General features: G+C 37.2%; 1 protein-coding gene across 7 annotated transcripts in view; it reads left to right on the top strand.

The window, feature by feature from the left end:
- The window catches only part of CERT1 (ceramide transporter 1), a 148,237-nt gene that overhangs the window by 32,797 nt on the left and 93,192 nt on the right, over positions 1 to 22,248 (top strand). For all 7 annotated transcript variants that reach the window (XR_011258058.1, XR_011258053.1, XR_011258057.1 and 4 more), the window contains one exon: positions 10,951 to 11,067. Coding sequence is in view for 2 of the 7 variants with exons in the window: in XM_069595335.2 (XP_069451436.2) it covers positions 10,951 to 11,067 (117 nt within the window). In the remaining 5 variants the exon portion in view is untranslated. The remainder of the gene's footprint in view (positions 1 to 10,950; positions 11,068 to 22,248) is intronic.

The following is a 22,248-nucleotide window of genomic DNA, read 5'->3' as shown; positions in this document are numbered from 1 at the left end:
ATAAGCTGTCTAGATTGATCATAACTTTTCTTCCAAGGAGCAAGTGTCTTTTAATTTCATGACTGCAGTCACCATCTGCAGTGATTTTGGAGCCCCCCAAATAAAGTCTGTCATTGTTTCCACTGTTTCCCCATCTATTTGCCATGAAGTGATGGGACCAAATGCCATGATCTTCGTTTTCTGAATGTTGAACTTTAAGCCAACTTTTTCACTGTCCTCTTTTACTTGCATCAAGAGGCTCTTTAGTTCTTCACTTTCTGCCATAAGGATCGTGTCAGCTGCACGTCTGAGGTTATTGATATTTCTCCCGGCAATCTTGACTCCAGCTTGTGCTTCATCCAGTCCAGCATTTCTCATGACGCACTCTGCATAGAAGTTTAATAAGCAGGGTGACAATATACAGCCTTGACATACTCCTTGATTGCTTTGGGTAGGTGGAATCTTGTGGTGAGAGTGGGATCTTATTACTCACTATAGACTTTGTCTTCCTCTTTTAAATATTGCACCCTTTCCTCAGCCTTCCTTGATATCCATTAGTTTAGGGGTTCCTTTAGTTTAATATACCCAAATAGAAAACCTCTAATCTGCTGGAGTTTGGCTATTTTTAGAGATGTTGTCTAGGCAGACTAATTGTTTCTTTTAATCAACCTGTTTGTAGCTTCAAATTACTGATTCTCATTCGTTTATTCTTTCTGTGGTTCTGTGGCACAAATAAGCATGCTGCTTAGCCTGTCCTCCCCCACCCCTTATACTTCAGTGAGTCCGGTTTGGGGAATTCTAAATGAATATGCAAACTGGAGCTGACTGCCGTTGCCAGGGCTAACAATCTCTGCTGGTTAGATACTAATGGGGAGCAGTAGACAAACAAAAGCACAAGTTTTTTCTTCTTTCTTGCTATCTGGGGCTGCTGGAGAATGAGGGAATCCCACAAATGAGAAGCCAAAGAAGGGGAACTCAAAATTGTGTGTATAAACGCTCCCCAAGTCTCTGGCTGACTCCTGAGCCATGCGTGAATGAGGCAGATGGAAAGAAGTCTGGGGTGTTACCTGAGTTACTGCTACTGTGGTAGAGACTTGGGGATGCTAAAACTCCTTTAAAGAAAACTGCCATCTTTTTAACTGTAAGAACCAGAAGGGGCACAGTTAATGAATAATCCAGAAAAAAAAAGAGCCAGAGAAGAAGAACCCCAAATTCTGAGTTTAACCCTCTGTGCAGATTTGTACCTGATCCTCAGCAGTGTATGTACAGGCCAGACCAAAACCTTCTGAACTAAGGTCCTAGATGCTGCCCATTAAACACACAAAAGAATTGGTCTGCAAAAATTTTTGCCCACTATTTTTGTTTCGAAACAAAAATAGTATTTTTCAGAATAATACAATAGAATCCAGAGTTCATAACCTACCATTCGCAATGTCCAAGATAAACTCACTCAACATACAAAGAGCCAGGAAATTGAAACACATTCTCAAGGGCAAAGACATGAATAAATGCAAAGTTAAAGATATTGGAATTATCTGACAAAGGTTTTAAAGTAAAATTATTTTTATGATAATTTGAGGTAAATTATAATTATTTATAATTTCTTAAGGTAAAAGAAAATACGCTTATAATGAATAAAAGTAGCTGAAACTAAGAAGAGACAAAGAATACATCTGAAATGAAAAACATTCACTGCATAGGATTTGTAGCAGATGAAGATGACAGAAAATCAAGATTCTGAATTTAGAGCAAAAGAAGTGATTCTTAATAACAGATGTTTAGGATTTTGTGTTTGTTTTTAAATGAGCAGAATGTCAGGGATCTCTGAGGCAATTTCTAATTAAATGGCCTTTAGAAGTCTCAGGAGAGGGAAAAGGGTAAAAAAAATTGAAATTATAGTAAAATCTTAGCAGATTTGGTGAAAAATATAAATTTACAGATTCACGAAACTTAACAGACACATAACAGGATAATCATAGTAATCATAGTCAAACTGTAAAAACCAGAGGTAACAAAATGCTGCAAGTAGCCGTGGAGAAATACCACACATACTGGGGACAGTGATTCAAGTTACCATACACTTCTCATTAGAAACCGTAGAGGCTCAAAGACAAAAAGCTTTCCATTCAGAACTCTGTATTCAATGAAAATTATCCTTCAAAAATGGAATGAAATAAAGATGTTTTCAGATGAAGGAAAATTAAGAGAACTTGTTGTGGGTGGGCCTGCCTTAACAAATGCTAAAGGAAGGTTTTCTTGCTGAAGGGAAATACACTAGAGGCAAAGTCAGATCTTTAGGAGCTAATGAAGAGCATAGAGAAAAGAAATATGTGGGTAAATAATAAGGTTATATTTTCCTGGAGAGGGGCATGGCAACCCACTCCAGTATTCTTGCCTGGAGAGTCCCCATGGACAGGGGAGCCTGGTGGGCTACAGTCCATGGGATTGCAAAGAGTCAGACACAACCGAAAGACTAAGCACAGCACAGGGTTATATTTTCCCCTCTTACTGCTTTTAAGACACTAAAAATGTAAATAAACCAATGGCTAAAACATTGAATTTTCAAATTCCTGCCTAACCAAGAAAACACACCCATAGGATTTCACCACCATATTCTTTCATACGTTCAATGAAATAATCCCAATCTTACACAGACTCTTTACAACACACATTATGTGGGCAGTATAACCATGCCTCAGTCATTTTAATTCACTGTATTAACAAACGAAAGAGAAAAATTTGTAACAAATTTCAGTAAAGGCCGGCAAGTAAAAAAGAGAGAAGTGTTTGACAAAATTCAATACTACTTAGTATTGAAAATAAAAATTCTTAAAGAACTAGAAATAACATCAACCTAATGAAAGACATCCACAAAAACACACAACTGACATCAAGCTTAATTGTGAAATACTATGCCTTTCCCCTAAGATTAGATATAGGGCAAAGATATCTGCCCTTATCACTTCTGTTTAACATTGTTCTGGACGTCCTGGTCATTTCAGTAAGGCAAAAAAATATATATATATAAAGACATAAATATCAGAGAGGCTAAAGTAAAGCTGTTTGCAGGTGACATCATTCTCTGAAAGTGAAAGTGAACGTCGCTCAATCGTATCTGACTCTTTGAGACCCATGAACTATACAGTGTTTGGAATTCTCCAGGTCAGGGTACTGAAGTGGGTAGCTTTTCCCTTCTCCAGGGGATCTTCCCAACCCAGGGATCAAACCCAGGTCTCCCTCATTGCAGGTGGATTCTTTAGCAGCTGAGCCACAAGGGAAACCCAAGAATACTATATAATACGGTAATAATTAATAATAAATAATTAATAATAATAGGGTAGCCTGTCCCTTCTCCAGTGAATCTTCCTGACCCAGGAATCGAATTGGAGTCTCCTGCATTACAGGTGGATTCTTTACCAACTGAGCTGTCAGAGAAGCCCGACATTGTTCTTTATAAATTCCTTCAAATCTATTAGGTAAACAGTTTTGACAACTACTAAGTGAATTTTGCAAGATTGTAGAATATAAGTGAAACTTGCTTAGTCTTGTCTGACTCTTGGTGACCCGGTGGACTGTACAGTCCATGGAATTCTCCAGGCCAGAATACTGGAGTCGGTAGCCTTTCCCTTCTCCAGGAGATGTTCCCAACCCAGGGATCGAACCCAGGTCTCCTGCATTGTAGGTGGGTTCTTTACTTTACCAGCTGAACCACAAGGGAACCCTGTAGAATATAAAGTTAATATACAATTACAAAATGTACTATCATATACACTAAGCAAACTGGCTTTTAAAAAATACTTATTTGGCTGGGCTGCATCTTGGTTATGGCCTGTGGGATCTTTGATTCTCATTGCGGCAGGCAGGATCTTTCATTTGTGGTGTGTGAACTCTTAGTAAACACTAACTGAATTTTTAAAACAATTCCATGCACAGTAGCATAAAAAAATTACTTCAGGAATCAGTCTAACGTTACATACTGTACTTTGGACACTGTTACCTGCAAACTCTGTGAGATTGTCAAGATAAAGAAGACCTAAATGGAGAGATATTATGTCCATAGATTAGAAGGCTCAGCATTGTTAAAGTATCACATCTTAACATAATAATCTATAGAAAATCTAAGATACTAGTGCCCTTGGTAATACAATTTATCTGGAAGCATAAATTATGTAATGGAAACTACCTAGACTAACCAAAGCAGGTTTTTGAAAGAAGAGTTTAGTTTGAGGATGTAATACTACATGATTTCAACATTTGCTGTTGTTAAGCAGCAATAATTAAAATACTGGTTTTGGAGGAAGAATAGACATTATAGATCAGGGGAACAGAATAGAGATCCTGTAAGTAAGTCAAGCAAGGATGTGGCATAATAAGTAGATTTGATAGGCTGCCAGTAAGAAGGTAAGATGGCTGCAGCTGCTTTTGTCAGTTCTTTAAAGTTAACTGTTCGTCTGTTTTATGAGTCAGTCAGCCCATTTCTAAGTCCAAAGAAGTAAAAATTTCGGATTCATGTCAATGTATGCAAAACCAATACAGTATTGTAAAGTAAAATACAGTTAAAAAAAAAGAAGTAAAAATTTGTATCCTTACAAGACATGAACTTTTGACCAACCGCAGGTATGAATAAGTAAGATATGTCATATCCAGCATTATTAAACTGGAAGAAGTTATCAATAAGACACAGCAGTATGAGTAAATCTCAAGATAGTTATACCAAGTAAAAACAGTATTTACTATCTGATTACATTTATATAAATTTAGAAAAAGTGAACACTAATATACAGTGAAAGGAAGAAGAGCCTTGGTTTCTGGAAGCTGGAGACAGAGGAATAGATGTTCTGCAGGCAGGATAAGTCCTTTGGGGGCTACAGAGATGAAAACATTTCCGTCCTGATATGGTATTGATTTCATGGGTTCTATACAAGTAAAAATGCCATTGAATTCTACACATTAAATGGATAAATAGTTTATTATATATTAATTATATGTCAATAAACTTTGTTAAAATTTGGTTGGCTTTCTTTGAATTTCTAGGGAAATCTTCCTACACCCTCTCCATTGAGTTTAACTTTTTTAGTTAATCTTTTCATTCCACTTTTCCACCCACTAGAGAGATTCCTTCTAAATCATCCTGTCATACTGTGCTAATCTATAATTTTCCATCTTCTGCATAACTCTGCTGTGGGCATTTTCCTTAATGTCTTCCTGGGAAGTCCCTTTGCTGCTTCTTTTCCTGGATCTCCATTGCTTCTTACTTCTCTTGGTTACTTCTTCATTTTGATGAAGCATATCTTCCAGTTCTGAAAGGTAATTCTTCTATATCTTTGTGGTTTAGAACTTTCGTACTGATTAAGTGCCCAGTTATGAAACCCTTAAGTGTTATTACTATATGTCTTTTCTCTCAGATTACTTAGTTTTCCTGTAGATGAATCTTCCTTACAGGCAGAAGGAGATAGAAGGAACAAGTATGGGTACAAGACTTTTGGGAATCAAGTAAGGGAAAGAATCCTTTAGTATGAACACTGTCCCTTATCTGCTTTTTTCACCTTTCCTCTTTTATAGGAATGTGCCTTCTTCCTACACCTGTCTGGTACCAACTCTCTGAAAGGTGGGGCCTCTAATGTTACTGCACAGTGGGATGGGCAGATGAGGTTCCAGGGCTCTAGTTCCACTTTTTAACGACTTTTGATTAGTTTTGTTTTCAGCTCTTCCCATGCCTTTACCTTTAGTGCTACTTGATGCCTCCCAAACAAATGGGCTTTTTTTGGTCTTTTCCCTTGTGTGTATTTACTTTTCAGCATATTCAGACCTGTTAGTGTCAGTTATCACATTCCAGCTTCAAATTTTGTTGGCAACTGTTTTCCTTCTTTTTCTTTGTGGATATATTCCCCTTTTCCTGTAAGGGTATTTTGATAGATAATGGATGCTGTGGTATGTGTTAAAGCCTTAATTCTCACTGTGATGGTAATTTGGAAGTGGGGCCTTTGGGAGGAATTTGGATTTAGTTGAGGTCATGTAAGTACAGCCCCCATGGTGACACTTGTACCCTTATGAGAGGATGAAGAAACCTGAGAGCTCTCTGTCCTCCATATGACGACACACCTAGACGGCAGCCGCTGGCAAACTAGAAAAAAGACCCTCACTGAGCACCCTCCCTGCTCACACCCTGAGCTTGGACTTCCAGCCTCCAGAACTGTGAGAAATTTCTGTTGTTAAAGCTACCTCTGGGGCTTCCAGGGCTCAGAGGTAAAGAATCTGCCTGCCAGTGCAGGAGACATGGGTTTCATCCCTGGGATGGGAAGATCCCCTGGAGGAGGAAATGGCAACCCTGTCCAGTGTTCTTGCCTGAAGAATCCTATGGACAGAGGAACTTGGCGGGCTGCAGTCCACTGGGTCGCAAAGAGTCAAACGCGACTTAGCGACTGAGCATGCAGCACACGCCACGTAGTTAGATTGTAAAACTTCACTAATAAAACAATCAAAAAAGCTACCCAGTGTATGCTGGGTTTTCCTGTTAGAGCAGCCCTAAGAACAGGTAAGACAGACCGAGAGTAGATATAAATGCCAGTTCACCTTTTGATGCGTCTGTTGTTGTTGACAGTCAGTGTTGACATGGTTAAGGATGAGGCCTGTCTACATTTTCTTTTAGGTTGTTGGCCTTCTCCCCTAGCATGTGCATTCTCATTCTCAGTGGGCCCCTATACTTGATTCTTGGGAAAGTGAAATAATCTTGGTATTTACAATATCTTATGTGGCCTCCAAGAAAAATCAGCTGGACAAAATCTTAGTTCTTACTGTTTAATCTCTCTCACTAAGGAGAATTTGTTTTTCCTTGGAGTAGGGGTGACAATGGAAAAAGCTTGAGAATCATTGTTTCTTCTTTCTTAAATTGATTTCACAGAATGAGCCTTCAGATTGAGTTTATTTCCTGCAACCCTTTTTCCTGGGTATAACATATCTTTTGGATCTGTGATTTGAACATTTCATTTAAAGGTAGTATCGGGACTTCCCTGGTGGTTCAGTGGTCAAGACTCTGTGCTGCCGGTGCAGGGGATGCAGGTTCGATCCCTGGTCAGAAAACTAAGATCCCTAGGGCCAGAGATCCCACATGCCTGCCTGGTGGGGCTAAAAGATTAAAAAAAGAAGAAAAGATAGTATCTTTGAATTTTTTTGTTACATTTATAGCATTTTCCTCTTTTAAAATACCACTTAAATCATTTGCTTGACCACCTTTGTTCACTCATTATATTTCTTTCACTTTATATTTTTCTCTTTCTGTTTAGAAAACACTATTTGCTTTTTATTGCTGCTTCTGTTGTAGTTTCAACTCATTTCTTTTTTCTTAGCTCTTTTAGCTTACTTTTCATTGCTTGCTGGTTTATCTCTTCTTTAGATTTTTCAGTTATTTTTTTCTGAAGATAGCTCATGTCACCTCTTGTATTTTTTCATCTAATTTTGTTCTTTATCCCTTATTGGTTTTCTCCTAATCATCTGTCAGGGCTACAACTAGGATAAGACCAATGAGGGACTAACTTAAGTTGTAAAATTTAAGATAGCATCAAAAAACTCTAATCAAGATAAATAGTATTTTGATGTGTTTTTTTTTTTAGAGTAATCCATGACTTCACTTTCACTTTTCACTTACGTGCATTGGAGAAGGAAATGGCACCCCACTCCAGTGTTCTTGCCTGGAGAATCCCAGGGACGGGGGAGCCTGGTGGGCTGCCGTCTGTGGGGTCGCACAGAGTCGGACACGACTGAAGCAGCAGCATGATGAATAAAATATCCACAATGAAATTCTAAGTAAAGATTAGTTTTCTTTGAATTAAAGTCTATCTACAGTGGTTCCCCCTACCCCATCAGCAGTTTTGATTTCTGCAGTTTTAGTTACCTATAAGATCTGAAAGTATTAAGTGGAAAATTCCAGAAATAAACAGTTGATAAATTTTAAATGGCACATTATTTTGAGCAGCATAATGAAATCTCATGCAGGCTGCTCTGTCCCTGGTGGGCCATGGCTTGTTCCTTTGTCCATATCCATGCTGTGTATACTGCTGCTGCTGCTAAGTTGCTTCAGTCGTGTCCAACTCTGTGCGACCCCATAGACAGCAGCCTACTAGGCTCCCCTGTCCCTGGGATTCTCCAGGCAAGAACACTGGAGTGGGTTGCCATTTCCTTCTCCAGTGCATGAAAGTGAAAAGTGAAAGTGAAGGCGCTCCGTCTTGTCCGACTCTGTGTGACCCCATAGACGGCAGCCCACCACCAGGCTCCTGTCCATGGGATTTTCCAGGCAAGAGTACTGGAGTGGGGTGCCATTGCCTTCTCCGGCTGTGTATACTGCCTGCTCCTTAATACCTGTATAGGAAAACACATAGGGCAGTTGACCCTTGAACAACACAGATTTGAACCCCACAGCTCCACTTACACTCAGGATTTTTCAGTAGTGTATAATACCTGTAGTACTGCCCAATCCAGGAGTGGTTGAATTCGAGGATGGTGAGCCCCAGATGCAGAGGAATGACTGTAAGACACTCAGGCTTTCTGCAGCACCAGACCCCTAATCCTGTTGTCGTTAGCAGGTCAGTTCTCTCTGTGGGATTTGGTACTACCTACAGTTTCAGGCATCCACTGGGGGTCTTGGGATATATTTTTCATAGATAAAGAGAGACTGTTGTATTATGTGTTTGAGTATGTGTGTGTTGAGACATGGTGTAAACTTTTTGTCTAGACTTTGATTTACCCTCCTAAACACACCTCTTAACAAACCTGTCATTTCTTTAGCCTTGTAGATTTAGCTTCCTGTACGTCTTGACTTTTTAGGGATGCAAAGCTTCTGTGTCGTTTACATACTACCACCTAGAAATTGGTAGATCCCCCTTCTGTGCCACCTATCCCTCCGACTGCTGATGGTAGAAATGGCTGCTTTGTGTACACTTTCTGTCAGCTCCATCTCTTTGAGCAGATATTGAGATATTGCTTCTCATATAAATGTGACATTCAAATGAAGTTTTCAAATTCTTTAATTCTAGATTTGTAGAGTATCATTTTATTCCATTTCTATGTATAACATTTTTATCTATTAAGGGCTTAAAGTTCTCCATATATTGAAACTTTGAAACATAGGGGAAAGAAAACATAACAGATTTAGTAATTTGGCAAAGTTTACTTATGTTGATTTCAGGTTTTATTAAGTCACTCACACCCAGAGAAATCTTACTGGCAAGTTTCTGTTTTTAGGAATATTTAAAATGTGGCATAGGACTCTCTGGAAGATTATAAGGAAATTTTGAAGATATGAAAGCTGGAAAAAGAATTGGCTGGGGAAACCAGTAAATTTTGAACAATAGGTGACCCTCCATATATACTAGCTCAGCATCTGCAAATAGGGAGAGCTGGTTGTACTGAGCTGTTTTATGTGTGGGACTTAGGCATCTGAAATTTTGGTGTCCAAAGGAGTCCTTGAAACAATCCCCAGCAAAAAATAAGCAATGACTGTATATATATTACCTTTTTATTTTCTAAAGCTTTAATGAAAATATTGAACACAATATAAAATATAAATCCTTTTTAAGAATAGTCACTGGAAATATAATAATGATTATATCTCAGAGTAAAAGTTTAAAAACCTCTGGGCTATTTAGAACAGTAGACTGATCAGATAAATTATTTACTTTGTTCTTCAGATAGTACATATGCTTTCCTTCCTCCAAGAAGCTTTTCTTAATGACTGGACTTCATTCTCAAGATTCATGAATAGTTAGCTTTCAGTTCACAGTCATATTTTTGAGTGTTAAAGTTGTCTTTTGCATATTTCTGTATCCATAGTGACTGAAGCAGGGTTTGCAGCCTTGTCTCTTCCTGTCTCTTCTCTCCAGCATGCACTGCCTCCCACTGTAGTCCTCACTGCGATGCCCAGCACATACTGGACTCAGAGCTTCAACTTTTGTCTCTTAGCCAGTCAGAACCGTGAATTAGTTTTCTTAATATTAAAAGAGAAATTGATTCATAGGCTAAAGAACATTGTGGAATTAGCTTATATTGTTTTTGTTGAATAACTGATGAGATAAAAGATGGATACTGTTAAAGGTGGGAGAGAATAAACACAATATGTAGATTGCATTCAGCTAGTAAGTTTATTACTATATAGACCAGGGAGGAGTCTCTTTCCTCTTAGGCTAAGCTAGTTCACAGAAGAGGACATTGTACTTTATCCAGTAGAAGAGGAGGTTGTATTTGTGATATGATCCTGTCATATTTGAACTCATTCACTGAGAGAAAAACAAGTATATAAATATTTATTTTATATATTGTTTTGAAGAATGTGAAACACCGAACCAGATACTTTACATTTGCACTAATTCTTATATTTTGATGAAGGCGGTTTCCTCTAACATAGGTCTGATGCAGTGTTCATTTTACTTTTGCTTTTCATTAGAGATTCTCTTGGCTATTAAAATAAAAGATGTAAAAAAGCCTAGAAGTTATCTTTGAGATATTTAGAAGGATGTTAATGTTATTTTTTGATAGAACATAAAAATCTCTTGCTTATCAAATTTAATGAAATAAGACTATTGATGAGAATTTACTTTTGAATAATGAAAGCAGAAAAATATCTGTAAATGTCTTTTGTAAAACTTACTTTTGCCCTTTTTAAAATTGTGCTTTCAGTGACATTCCCAGTACTTTACACTGACTCAAAGCGTTTGATGGAAAATATTTACCTCTTTTTTAAAAACATGTCTGTAGTTCATGTGTCAGTTCATTTGTAGAAATAGTGAATGAGCATGGTTTTTGGTAGTTACACCCTCGCTGTGCTCTTTATCTGAAATATCTTCAAAAAGTTATTTGAGTACAAAAAGAATAACAACAGTCTCTCACCGGCCAGAATGGGTATTTTTGCTGTGGAGTATAACACTTCTAAGAATATAATTAGCTTTGCTTTTCCTTTTCTCCCTTTTTTTCCTCCCACAGCCTCATGATTTTGATGAATGCCGATTTGATATTAGTGTAAATGATAGCGTTTGGTATCTTCGTGCTCAAGATCCAGATCACAGACAGCAGTGGATAGACGCCATTGAGCAGCACAAGGTGGGTCTCTAGTGTTTACCTGTCTAAAGAGACTTTGGCAAGAGCCTCGTGGTAAACACCGCTAAAAGAACATTGATCTGTATGTGTATACTGAATAGTTGAACATAATATTTTGGGTTGTAAAAATTAAAGCAATACAGGTGTAAATTTTTGAAAAGATTTTGTTTCTAACATTTGAGTTATACTAAGGGATTGCCATGATAAATATTTTTAATTAATGATTAAAGCAAAATATGCCCTTTTATATAAATTTGTTTTTTATTTAGGGTTTGCTTCATAATGAATGCCTTTTATATGATCTGGGTAAAAGGATTTTTGAAATAACATCAGATTGTAAAATCCTAATGTTTGAAAGCTTCAGTGTTAATTTTTATTGTCATTTGTAACCATTTGGGTAAATCCTTAGTATAATCATTTGTAAATTGTTAAATTTTGGAAAATACAAAGTTTTCTAATAAACTTTGAAAAAGTCTTTCTTAAATGTATAAGCCATAGTCTTGAAATTTAAAGCTAGTTTTTGACTTCTATATGAATAATTGGTATATAGACTAAAGAAATATATTTTTAAAAATCACTGTTATTAGCTAATTCAGTATTTCATGGTAAAACAAGGAATAGGGAAAGTTACAAACTCACCATGCCATTCCTGAAGAAAACTGAATTTGTTCATATACTTGTCTGTACTTGTTCATTTGGGTTTCACAGAGTTGTGGTTGAAACACCTGTTTTGGTTATTTAATAGACACAAAACATGTACACACATACACACAACAAGAAAAACTAGTCAGGCCTGGGATACTGCAGGCACTTTCTTCTTGATATTGATCATGCATTAGGTTTATTTCTTAATTATAAATTTTCCCAGCCTAAGGAAATCTGGCTCTCATGCTTTCCTTTTGTACTTGTTTTAACTTTAGAATTATATTACTTTAAAGCATTTTGTGAATCTTAGTTACCTTGAAATATCAATATTATTACCTCAGGAAATGGTATAAAAATGGTAAACAGTTTTCTATTATTTAAAGAAAAGATGAGCCAGTAGACATGGAAGCAACCTAAATGTCTATCAATAGATGAATGGATAAAGAAGCTGTGGTACATATTACAGTGGAACATCACTCAGCCAAAAAAGGGTGAAATATTGCCATTTCCAGCAACATGGAGGGACCTAGAGATGATCACACTAAGTGAAGAAAGTCAGATAGAGGAAGACGAGTATTGTGTGATACCACTTATATGTGAAATCTAAAAAGAAGATACAAATGAGCTTATTTAGTAATACAAAACACAGACTCAGATTCACAGATGCAGGAAACAACTTGTGACTCCTAAAGGGGAAACAGAAGGGGGAAGGATAAATTAGGAGTATGGGATTAACATACATACACCACTGTATATATGATAAACAACAAGGATTTATTGTGTAGTACAGGGAGCTATATTCAGTAATTTGTAATAGCCTATAATGGAGAAGAATGTGAAGCCGTATACCTGAACTGACACAGTATTATAAACCAGCTATAGTTAAATAAAAATTAAAGCAAATAAATAAAAGTGAGATGAGCTAGAATTCTAAAATCTCAGTACTTTGGAGCTGGGCTAACCTGAATTCTGACACTGCAGACCCTGCCTTGTATGACGTATGTGACCTTGCCTTCATCTCTTCTTAATGTGTTTAAGGGACACATGAAATAATATATGTAAGGTTACTTACCAGAGTGGCTGATGTTTTTCCCATTTATGACATAGTAGGAAAAGAAAGAGTTTTGAAGTCACAAATTCACTGAATTATACCATGTTTTTTATGGATAAAGAGTTCTACATTCAGTGAGAGTTGCTAAATGTGCATTTAAAGAGAGTGGTCTGTTTTGTGTAGTTGTCAGGGCCAGCCCTCTTAATAATGATTAAAGGCGTTATTAAAACTAATTTCAGTATTTTTAACTGAGATGACGTTTGTTGGCTTAATTAGTTGATTTAGATTACAACACTAGTTTTTTTCTGTTTTAAATAAGCATATTTGATTTTGTTCATTCTTCATAGTAAAGCTGGTTCAGGAATCTTTGCAGGTTGTCATTTTGTTTCTTCTGTTTGTATGAAGAATGATGCATAAAGCATATATTTCTTCTATATCATTGATTTCTTTGCACCTTTCAATAATGGATAACTAGGATCTTTGAGTCTCCATCAGAGTATTGTGACTTACTCTGGGTAACAGAGTTTTGGTAAATTTAAGTTCTTAGAAATAGATTCAGCAGCAAGGTTCTAGATACAGTATATAAACTTTCCTTTCTTATTTCTAAATATAGTTTATTCATAAACAAGGAAGGAAAAATCATTTTTATTCTTACTAATATGTGTTAAATTTTAATGTAAAATGATATGTACCTATTAAACAACATATCAGTGAAGATTTAAACTGAATTTGAATTCTAAAAATAAATTGAGTTACTAAACCGACATGGGAAGGAGAAAATTCAAAAGCTATCATCAAACATAACCAGAAAAGTTTTCTCTTTTTTTTTTCTTCCCATAGACTGGGAGCAGGAAGGTAGTGAGATGTTTTCGGATTCATGCTTCAAAATCACTAAAAAATATTAATGTAGAACCTAAACTTGATAACTTTACTCTTTAAGCAAGCATTCTTAGATTGATATTCAGAATCAAATCAAATTGTTAAGGCATGATGATGAGGATAGGAGGTATTGTCTATTTGGGGGTCACCAAGTACTAATCATTGCTTTATTATACTTCATGCACTTTATTTTCTATCTGCTGCCCTGAGAGATGAGGAAAATATTATTTCACAGACACAGTAACTGAAGTTTAGATTAAACTTAAGTGACTTGCCAGAGACTATACTGCATTTTCATAAGTAGACTCTTAGGATTCAATTTTATATTGATTGTACTATGGGTTACCGTTGGCGGAATGTTTGAAAATAGTTCCTACAGGTTCACTTCCTGCAGGTTGGAGTGTGTTGTCTGAGTTCTGCTACCATATACATACCATATATATATATACAGGATATATATATATACACACCATATATATACAGGATATATGTGAACTCATCTTTCTGCCCATGATTGCCATAACAGTGTTACACTGTAGTTTTTAAGCACTGGAGACTGGGGTCCACCTGTCTTTGTGATGGCTGGACAGTACACTTGGAACAGTGGACCTGCCTTTTTCTTTTCTGATGTTGCCAGATGGCCCTGCCACTCCATTGCCTTTTCTTGCTGCTAGGCCTTTGTTAGGGCTTCCCTGATAGGTTTGGCTGGGGAAACTGGAGGTTTCTGTTCTTTTCTTTCCAGGAAGCTGTTATTCGTATTATGATAACCTTTATATATCAATCAATTTCACACATACACATACATAGATACTTACATACATATCAGGAATTCTATTTTACAGAACCTCTTCAACAAGAATAGTATGGTAGAGGTCATGTTGATGATAGCAAACATTTCTGAGGATTACAGTGTGCCAGATAGAGTAATAAACACTTCATATGTTTTTTCACATTTTGCTCTCACAACCTTGTGAGATTAATATTATTGTCCTATTTTTACACATTAGGAAATTGAGACATAGAGAGGTTAAGTAACTTGTCCAAGGTTAAACTGCCAATTAGTGAAGGGGCCAGCATTCAGACCTAGGTCTGTATGACCTGAGAACCGGAACTTCGGTCCAGCAAACACTTCTGCCATTCTGTAAGTATTCATGGCAGATATATTTTGTTGACTGAAATCTTGAGCTTTTTGAATCACAGTGTTCTCATATTTTTAATATGTCCTTCATATCTCTGGTGTTTGTTTTGAACCATAAACTTCTGGAAGGCTCAGGACACAACTTTTTTGTAGGGATTGGCAAAGCATTAGACACATATGTTTTCCAGTTGAAATAATTTACAGGATTGTAAAACATTTTATGGGGGAAAATTGTAATTTAAGGAGTTGTTTTTTCCCTTTAATCTTTACAGTTAGTGTTAGAATGATTACTGACAAAAATGCACTAGGGTTCTGTGTTCTTTGTCTAGCTCTGTTGTTTTGTCCTCCTTGGTATTCATTCCGTAATAACTTGCTCAGTATAAGAAAAGTTAGTATGATTTCATGATTTAAATTTTTGCAATCTATTAGAAATTGCATAATTCAGTGTAACATTAAACAAGTAGTCCCTGTGGAAAGAAGGTATTTCTGACGTCTTTCTTAAATTCAGGGATTCTATTTTAATATAAAATATAGAAAGGGGAATATGTATACCAAACCAGTAATTTTATTTAAAATAGTGTGCTGGCTTTATATATGTGGAATTCATTCATACTTTTCATTTCCCCTTAGGAATTGAAACAACACTAAATAAATCTTTAAAGACAGGGCTTACTTGTTTTTTTAATCTCTTAGCCATCTGCCATGCTGTCTTTGAGGTCTAATGAGTTGTTTGTGAAAATTATTTCAAAACTAAAAACTACAAATGTGATGGTAAGTTGGTTATTTTTTATTTGGACAAGTTAATATTATTTTTAGTAAAGATGCATCTAGTATTATCTAAAGGCTTCTGTGAGCGCTTTCTGTACTCAGTTACTAAAGGAGCTATGATGAGCCATCTGTTGACTCTGCGGCTTAAAAGAGTCATAGGGCTGCTCCTAGAGTCTTTCACAGTTGCGGTGCTTGTGATTTTGAATAAACAGGCTGCCTCTTGCCATGAAAGAAAGAGACTCCCCTGCATCGCCACCCCATCAAAACAAGAACACTGGCAGGAATGCTCTCCCTGCACTCGCAGATCCAAGAATCCTGTTGATAAAGTTAAGTTTTCTGGCTCTGGTAAGAGTTTGTAGTAATCATGACATTGCTTTACTTCCATAAGGGAGCAATCTTGGTAGATCCTGGAATTTTGGTGGTCATGGACCACCCATATTCCCTAAATTCTGTGAATTATCTAAGACCTAAGCAGTCATAGGAAAGTATACAATTTAGGGAGGCAGAATCCAGATAATTTTTACAGGTGTTGATTTTCTGTGGTGAGAATCTACAGGCAGTTGTTTTACAATTTAATGTTTGTGCCTTTGTTCCTTTGTGAAGGCTCACTAATTTATATGTAAAGCTCCATTTGATTACTTTCAGAAGAAAGGTGTATTCTTGGCCTGAGAAGTTAAAGGATTTCTGTCTGAGGAAATTAAGTGCAATTTTTTTTTTTAAGGAGTTGGTATATTTTACTTGACATGGGTTATGAAAGAAGTTTCCCCACCAGAAGATTCTCATGGTTGAGCAAACCTAAATGATGCCCAAGACTCACTTTAAAGATCTTTTAAAAGTAGTATTGCTCTTTGGCATAATGAGTTTTCTTTTTCCTATGGTATCTCTGGGTCAGTTTGATCTTAGTGCTTTTTCTCTACTTCTAAAAGAAACAATTTATGCTTACATGACATCTTAATTGCTTTTATCTTAAATTTGATATAAATTTATTAGAAAACTATTTTTAGCTAGGTGGCAGAATATACCTGTTTTCTTTTTAGCAATTTTTAAACATCAAAGTCATATAAAGTCATCCCATTTCTGTTTGTTGTGGGATCTTAGTTCCCCAACCAGGTATCAAACCTATGCCTGTGGCAATGGAAGCTCGGAGTCTTTACTACTGGACTGCCAGGGAAGTCCTCTGTCTTTTTTAATCAACTATAATATTGGAGAAATTTCTTAACAGGTGCTAGAGGCTCAGACAAGTATAAATGATTATCATGTAAATTTAGCTTTGCATTTTGAATCTGATTAAATTGATGAAGGTTTAAGAATGCAAATAAAACTTTTACCACAGCTATTTTTTAGTGTATACTGTATGTAAGTAATTTATGGGCTCAGTGGATTAGAACCAGTTTTTCTTTTACCTTATTTGCATCACACCACAGTGATGAAAGGAAGAAGATGGAATCAAATTTTACTTTTCCTTTATATTCAAGAGTTCTAATTGTGCTCAGTCGCTTCAGTCGTGTCCAACTCTGCACTTCCATGGACTACAGCCCACCAGGTTCTTCTGTCCATGGGATTTTCCAAGCAGGAATACAGGAGTGGGATGCCATTTCCTTCTCCAGGGGATCATCCCAGCCCAGGGATCAAACCTGTGTCTCTCTTGTCTTCTGCATTGGCAGGCAGGTTCTTTATTACCACTAGGACCACCTGGGAAGCCCTTTAATTGTTGAGGGACGTGCACACCTAGTACTAGCTGCTGGAGTAGTCAGGGCTTTGCCATTTTCTCAGATAAGCTGTAGAAAAACCCAAGTAGGGGGTATAACAACTGAACTTTATTAACCAGCATTTATTAAATGTCTGGATGTTTCTCTCCTTAAAATGAGGAGTTTGGTTGATTCTAACAGTGGGAGTTACTCACTAGATTGCTTGTAATAATCCATCAGTTCAGTTCCGTCACTCAGTTGTGTCCACTCTGCAACCCCATGGACTGCAGCACACCAGGCCTCTCTTGTCCATCACCAACTCCCAAAGCTTGTTCAAATTCATGTCCATTGAGTCAGTGATGCCATCCAACCATCTCATCCTCTCTTGTCCCCTTCTCCTCCATTATGGATTATTGCCTTTTCCCATGGACAGTATGAAAAGGCAATAATCCGTAATGGTTCGTAAAATGTTTTAACACTTAAATATAGATAATGTCTAACTATCATGATTTTTAAGGTTAGTGAAATCAAGGAAGAAAACAAGATACTAACTCTCTTTAATATTCTTAGTGTTTTAGAATAAAAATACTTGTATCAAAGGCTTTTAAAATAACTTTTAAAATTTCTGTTGCCTGCAATTTTGTTGCAGTCAAAACCTGAATTCACCTAAATTCATCTTCACTTTGTGCTTCCATATGTTGCCTAAATACTTAATGAAGTTTATAATCTTAAAAAGAGGGAATAAATGTCATTAATTTATAGTTTTCAGCCAGGTTCTTCTATCTAGGAAGGTGTTTATCTTTTACCAGTAATTAAAGGAAGAATCAGGATTTTACAAGAATAGTGAACCAAGAAGATATTTAGGTAGCTAATCTTATTAACCATGTGGCCAGTTGAGAAATAACTTGACAACATTTGATGTCAGAAAGGCATGGAGGGTCTTACAAATTAATGAGAAAAGTATACACAGTGCAATTGAAAAAAAAAAGGCCAAGAGACTTGATCTGCTACTTCATAAAGAGCGTATCCAAATGGGTCATGAGCATATGAAAAGGTAGTCAACAGTCAATGCCATTAGATGTCAGGGAGCACCATGATATCACCATATGCCTGAATAGCTTAAAAAATAAAAGATTTAATACCAAATGTTGATGAGGATGGCATGCAACAGATATAGACTGGTAAAACAATTTTGTACTGTCTTCTAAAGCTGAGCATAGTGGTTTCATCACTTAAAGTCGTGTCTGACACTTTGTGACCCCATGAACTGTTATAGCTCAACAAGCTCCTCTGTCCATGGGATTTCCCAGGCAAGAAGACTGGAGTGAGTTGTCATGATCAGGTGAATATTGAAAATTTGAAAAGGTTTTATAAGTATTGATGTCATCAATTCAGTTCAGTTGTTCAGTCATGTCTGACTCTTTGCGACCCCATGGACTGTAGCACACCAGGCTTCCCTGTCCATCACCAGCTCCCGGAGTTGATTCAAATTCATGTCCATCATCTCGGTGATGCCATCCAAACATCTCATCCTCTGTCGTCCGCTTCTCCTGCCTTCACTCTTTCCCAGCATCATGGTCTTCTCCAGTGAGTTGATTCTTTGCATCAGGGGACCAAAGTAATGGAGTTTCAGCTTTAGCATCAGTTATTCCAATGAATATTCAGGACTGATTTCCTTTAGGATTGGCTGGTTGGATCTCCTTGCAGTCCAAGGGACACTCGAGTTTTTTCCAACACCACAGTTCAAAAGCATCAATTCTTCAGTGCTCAGCTTTCTTTATAGACCAACTCACATCCATACATGACTACTGGAAAAACCATAACTTTGACTAGATGGACCTTTGTTAGCAAAGTAAAGTCTTTGCTTTTTAGCATGCTGTCTAGGTTGGTCATAGCTTTTCTTCCAAGGACAAAGCGTCTTTTAATTTCATGGCTGCAGTCACCATCTGCAGTGATTTTGGAGCCCCCCAAAATAAAATCTATCACAGTTTCCATTGTTTCCCCATCTATTTCCCATGAAGTGATGGTACTGGATGCCATGATCTTAGTTTTCTGAATATTGAGTTTTAAGCCAGCTTTTTCATTGTTCTCTCTCTTTCACTTTCATCAAGAGACTCTTTAGTTCCTCCTCACTTTCTGCCATAAGGGTGGTGTCATCTGCATATCTGAGGTTATTGATATTTCTCCCAGCAGTCTTGATTCCAGCTTGTGCTTCATCCAGCCTAGCATTTGACATGATGCATTCTGCGTGGAAGTTAAATAAGCAGGGTGACAGTATACAGCCTTGACGTACTCCTTTCCCCATTTGGAACAAGTCTGTTGTTCCATGTCCAGTTCTAACTCTTGCTTCCTGATCTGCGTACAGATTTCTCAGGAGGCAGGTCAGAGGTCAGGTATTCCCATCTCTTGAAGAATGTTCCACAGTTTGTTATGATCCACACAGTCAATGGCTTTGGTGTAGTCAATAAAGTAGAAGTAGATGTTTTTCTGGAAATCTCTTGCTTTTTTGATGATCCACCAGATGTTGGTAATTTGATCTCTGGTTCCTCTGCTTTTTCTAAATCAGCCTCAACATCTGGAAGTTCACAGTTCACGTAATGTTGAAGCCTGCTTGAAGAATTTTGAGCATTACTTTCCCAGTGTGTGAGTTGAGTGCAGTTGTGCAGTAGTTTGAACATTCTTTGGCATTGCCTTTCTTTGGGATTGGAATGAAAACTGACCTTTTCCTGTCCTGTGCCCGCTGCTGAGTTTTCCAAATTTGCTGGCATATTGAGTATAGTACTTTCACATCATCATCTTTGAAGATTTGAAATAGCTTAACTGGAATTTCATCAGCTCTCTTCATAGTTATGCTTCCTAAGGCCCACTTGACTTAACACCATCGTGGTTATCTGGGTCATGAAGATCCTTTTTGTATAGTTCTTCTGTGTATTCTTGCCACCTCTTCTTAATATCTTCTCCTTCTATTAGGTCTATACCATTTCTCTCCTTTATTGTGCTCATTTTTGTATGAAATGTTCCCTTGGTATCTCTAATTTTCTTGAAGATTTATAGAGTTTACCAAACTTGCATGTTGTAATGCTTACCACATACTTGCTACTAACAATTCAGGTAAATATTACTAGATTTTTAGCTGATTCCTTGTATCTTTTTTAGTCTGTAAATTGCTTGCAAAATGTTAAGATAAGAAAGATGGGGGGGGGGGAAGGACAGTTAATCTGGAATTGAATAAAGGTTCCATATTGCTAGTTTTAGAAAATATTAAAGATAAATGAAGCTTTGTACTATTAAAGTCCTTGTTTTTTTGTTTGTTTGTTTGTTTTTAAAACAGTGTTCAGTGTTGTATTTGAATTTTTATTTAATCAGGAGGGAAGATTGTGACAGTCATCTGGCAGATGTGATTCTGCTTTTGCTCTGTCTGATATGGAAACGTGGTGGTGGGTGGCATGGCTTATGCATATTGACAGCAGTGGAAACTATTCTCATTTTACTTGCTGAGTATACCGAACATTCACTGGAAGAAAATGTTTCTTAAAAAATCACGGTACATAAAACTGTTCTTTTTCATCAAGCATGCCTTTTTACCAAATACCTTAAACACAGTTTTGCTTCCATTGTCTTAATTGTATGATAGATATTCTGGGCTTGTGTGGTATTGAGGTATGAAAGACAGCATTGTGTTAAGAATCATAAGAAAATGTTGCAAAGTAGATGAATGTTCTTTAAGTTAAAATGTTATCCTCAAAAAAAAAATTCTCTCATTTTTCAGTCGTATAACAAGTTCATGTTCTTGGCAGACGAGTCGTGGTCACTGGCAGAAATACGTGTATGTCAGTGTTTATTTCCTAGTCCTTCGTTCTCCTCAGTAGCAACCCCCTTGATCTGTAGAAGGATAGACTGTAACTAGCCAGTGTTATCATTTAATCCTGTGGGAAGTCTTTCAGTGAAGGTATTATTCCCATTTTGCATAAAAGTGAGATTGAACAGATTATGAGAACATTGATTAGTGAGTGGTAACATTATTCCAGGAACCACAACCTCGATTGTTTGTAATACACCCCCCTTTGTAGTTAATTCCAGCTTTTTTCTCATGGGTGCATCAGTCAGTTCAGTTCAGTCGCTCAGTTGTGTCCGACTCTTTGCGACCCCATGAATCGCAGCACGCCAGGCCTCCCTGTCCATCACCATCTCCCGGAGTTCACTCAGACTCACGTCCATCAAGTCGGTGATGCCATCCAGCCATCTCATCCTCTGTCGTCCCCTTCTCCTCCTGTCCCCAATCCCTCCCAGCATCAGAGTCTTTTCCAATGAGTCAACTCTTTGCGTGAGGTGACCAAAGTTCTGGAGTTTCAGCTTTAGCATCATTCCTTCCAAAGAATACTCAGGGCTGATCTCCTTTAGAATGGACTGGTTGGATCTCCTTGCAATCCAAGGGATTCTCAAGAGTCTTCTCCAACACCACAGTTCAAAAGCATCAATTCTTCGGCACTCAGCTTTCTTCACAGTCCAACTCTCACATCCATACATGACCACTGGAAAAACCATAGCCTTGACTAGATGGACCTTTGTTGGCAAACTAATGTCTCTGCTTTTGAATATGCTATCTAGGTTGGTCATAACCTTCCTTCCAAGGAGTAAGCGTCTTTAATTTCATGGCTGCAGTCACCATCTGCAGTGATTTTGGAGCCCAGAAAAATAAAATCTGACATTGTTTCCCCATCTATTTCCCATGAAGCGATGGGACCAGATGCCATGATCTTCATTTTCTGAATGTTGAGCTTTAAGCCAATTTTTTCACTCTCCTCTTTCACTTTCATCAAGAGGGTTTTTAGTTCCTCTTCTCTTTCTGGCATAAGGGTGGTGTCATCTGTATATCTGAGGTTATTGATATTTCTCCTGGCAATCTTGATTCCAGCTTGTGCTTCTTCCAGCCCAGCATTTCTCATGATGTATTCTGCATATAAGTGCATAGTTGAATACTAAGAAATAAATCATCAATCTCCTTAAAAAAAGAA

This window comes from Ovis canadensis, chromosome 7 (assembly GCF_042477335.2).
Source record: "Ovis canadensis isolate MfBH-ARS-UI-01 breed Bighorn chromosome 7, ARS-UI_OviCan_v2, whole genome shotgun sequence".
Taxonomy (NCBI): Eukaryota; Metazoa; Chordata; class Mammalia; order Artiodactyla; family Bovidae; genus Ovis; species Ovis canadensis.
This window is presented reverse-complemented; position numbering and strand designations above follow the sequence as displayed.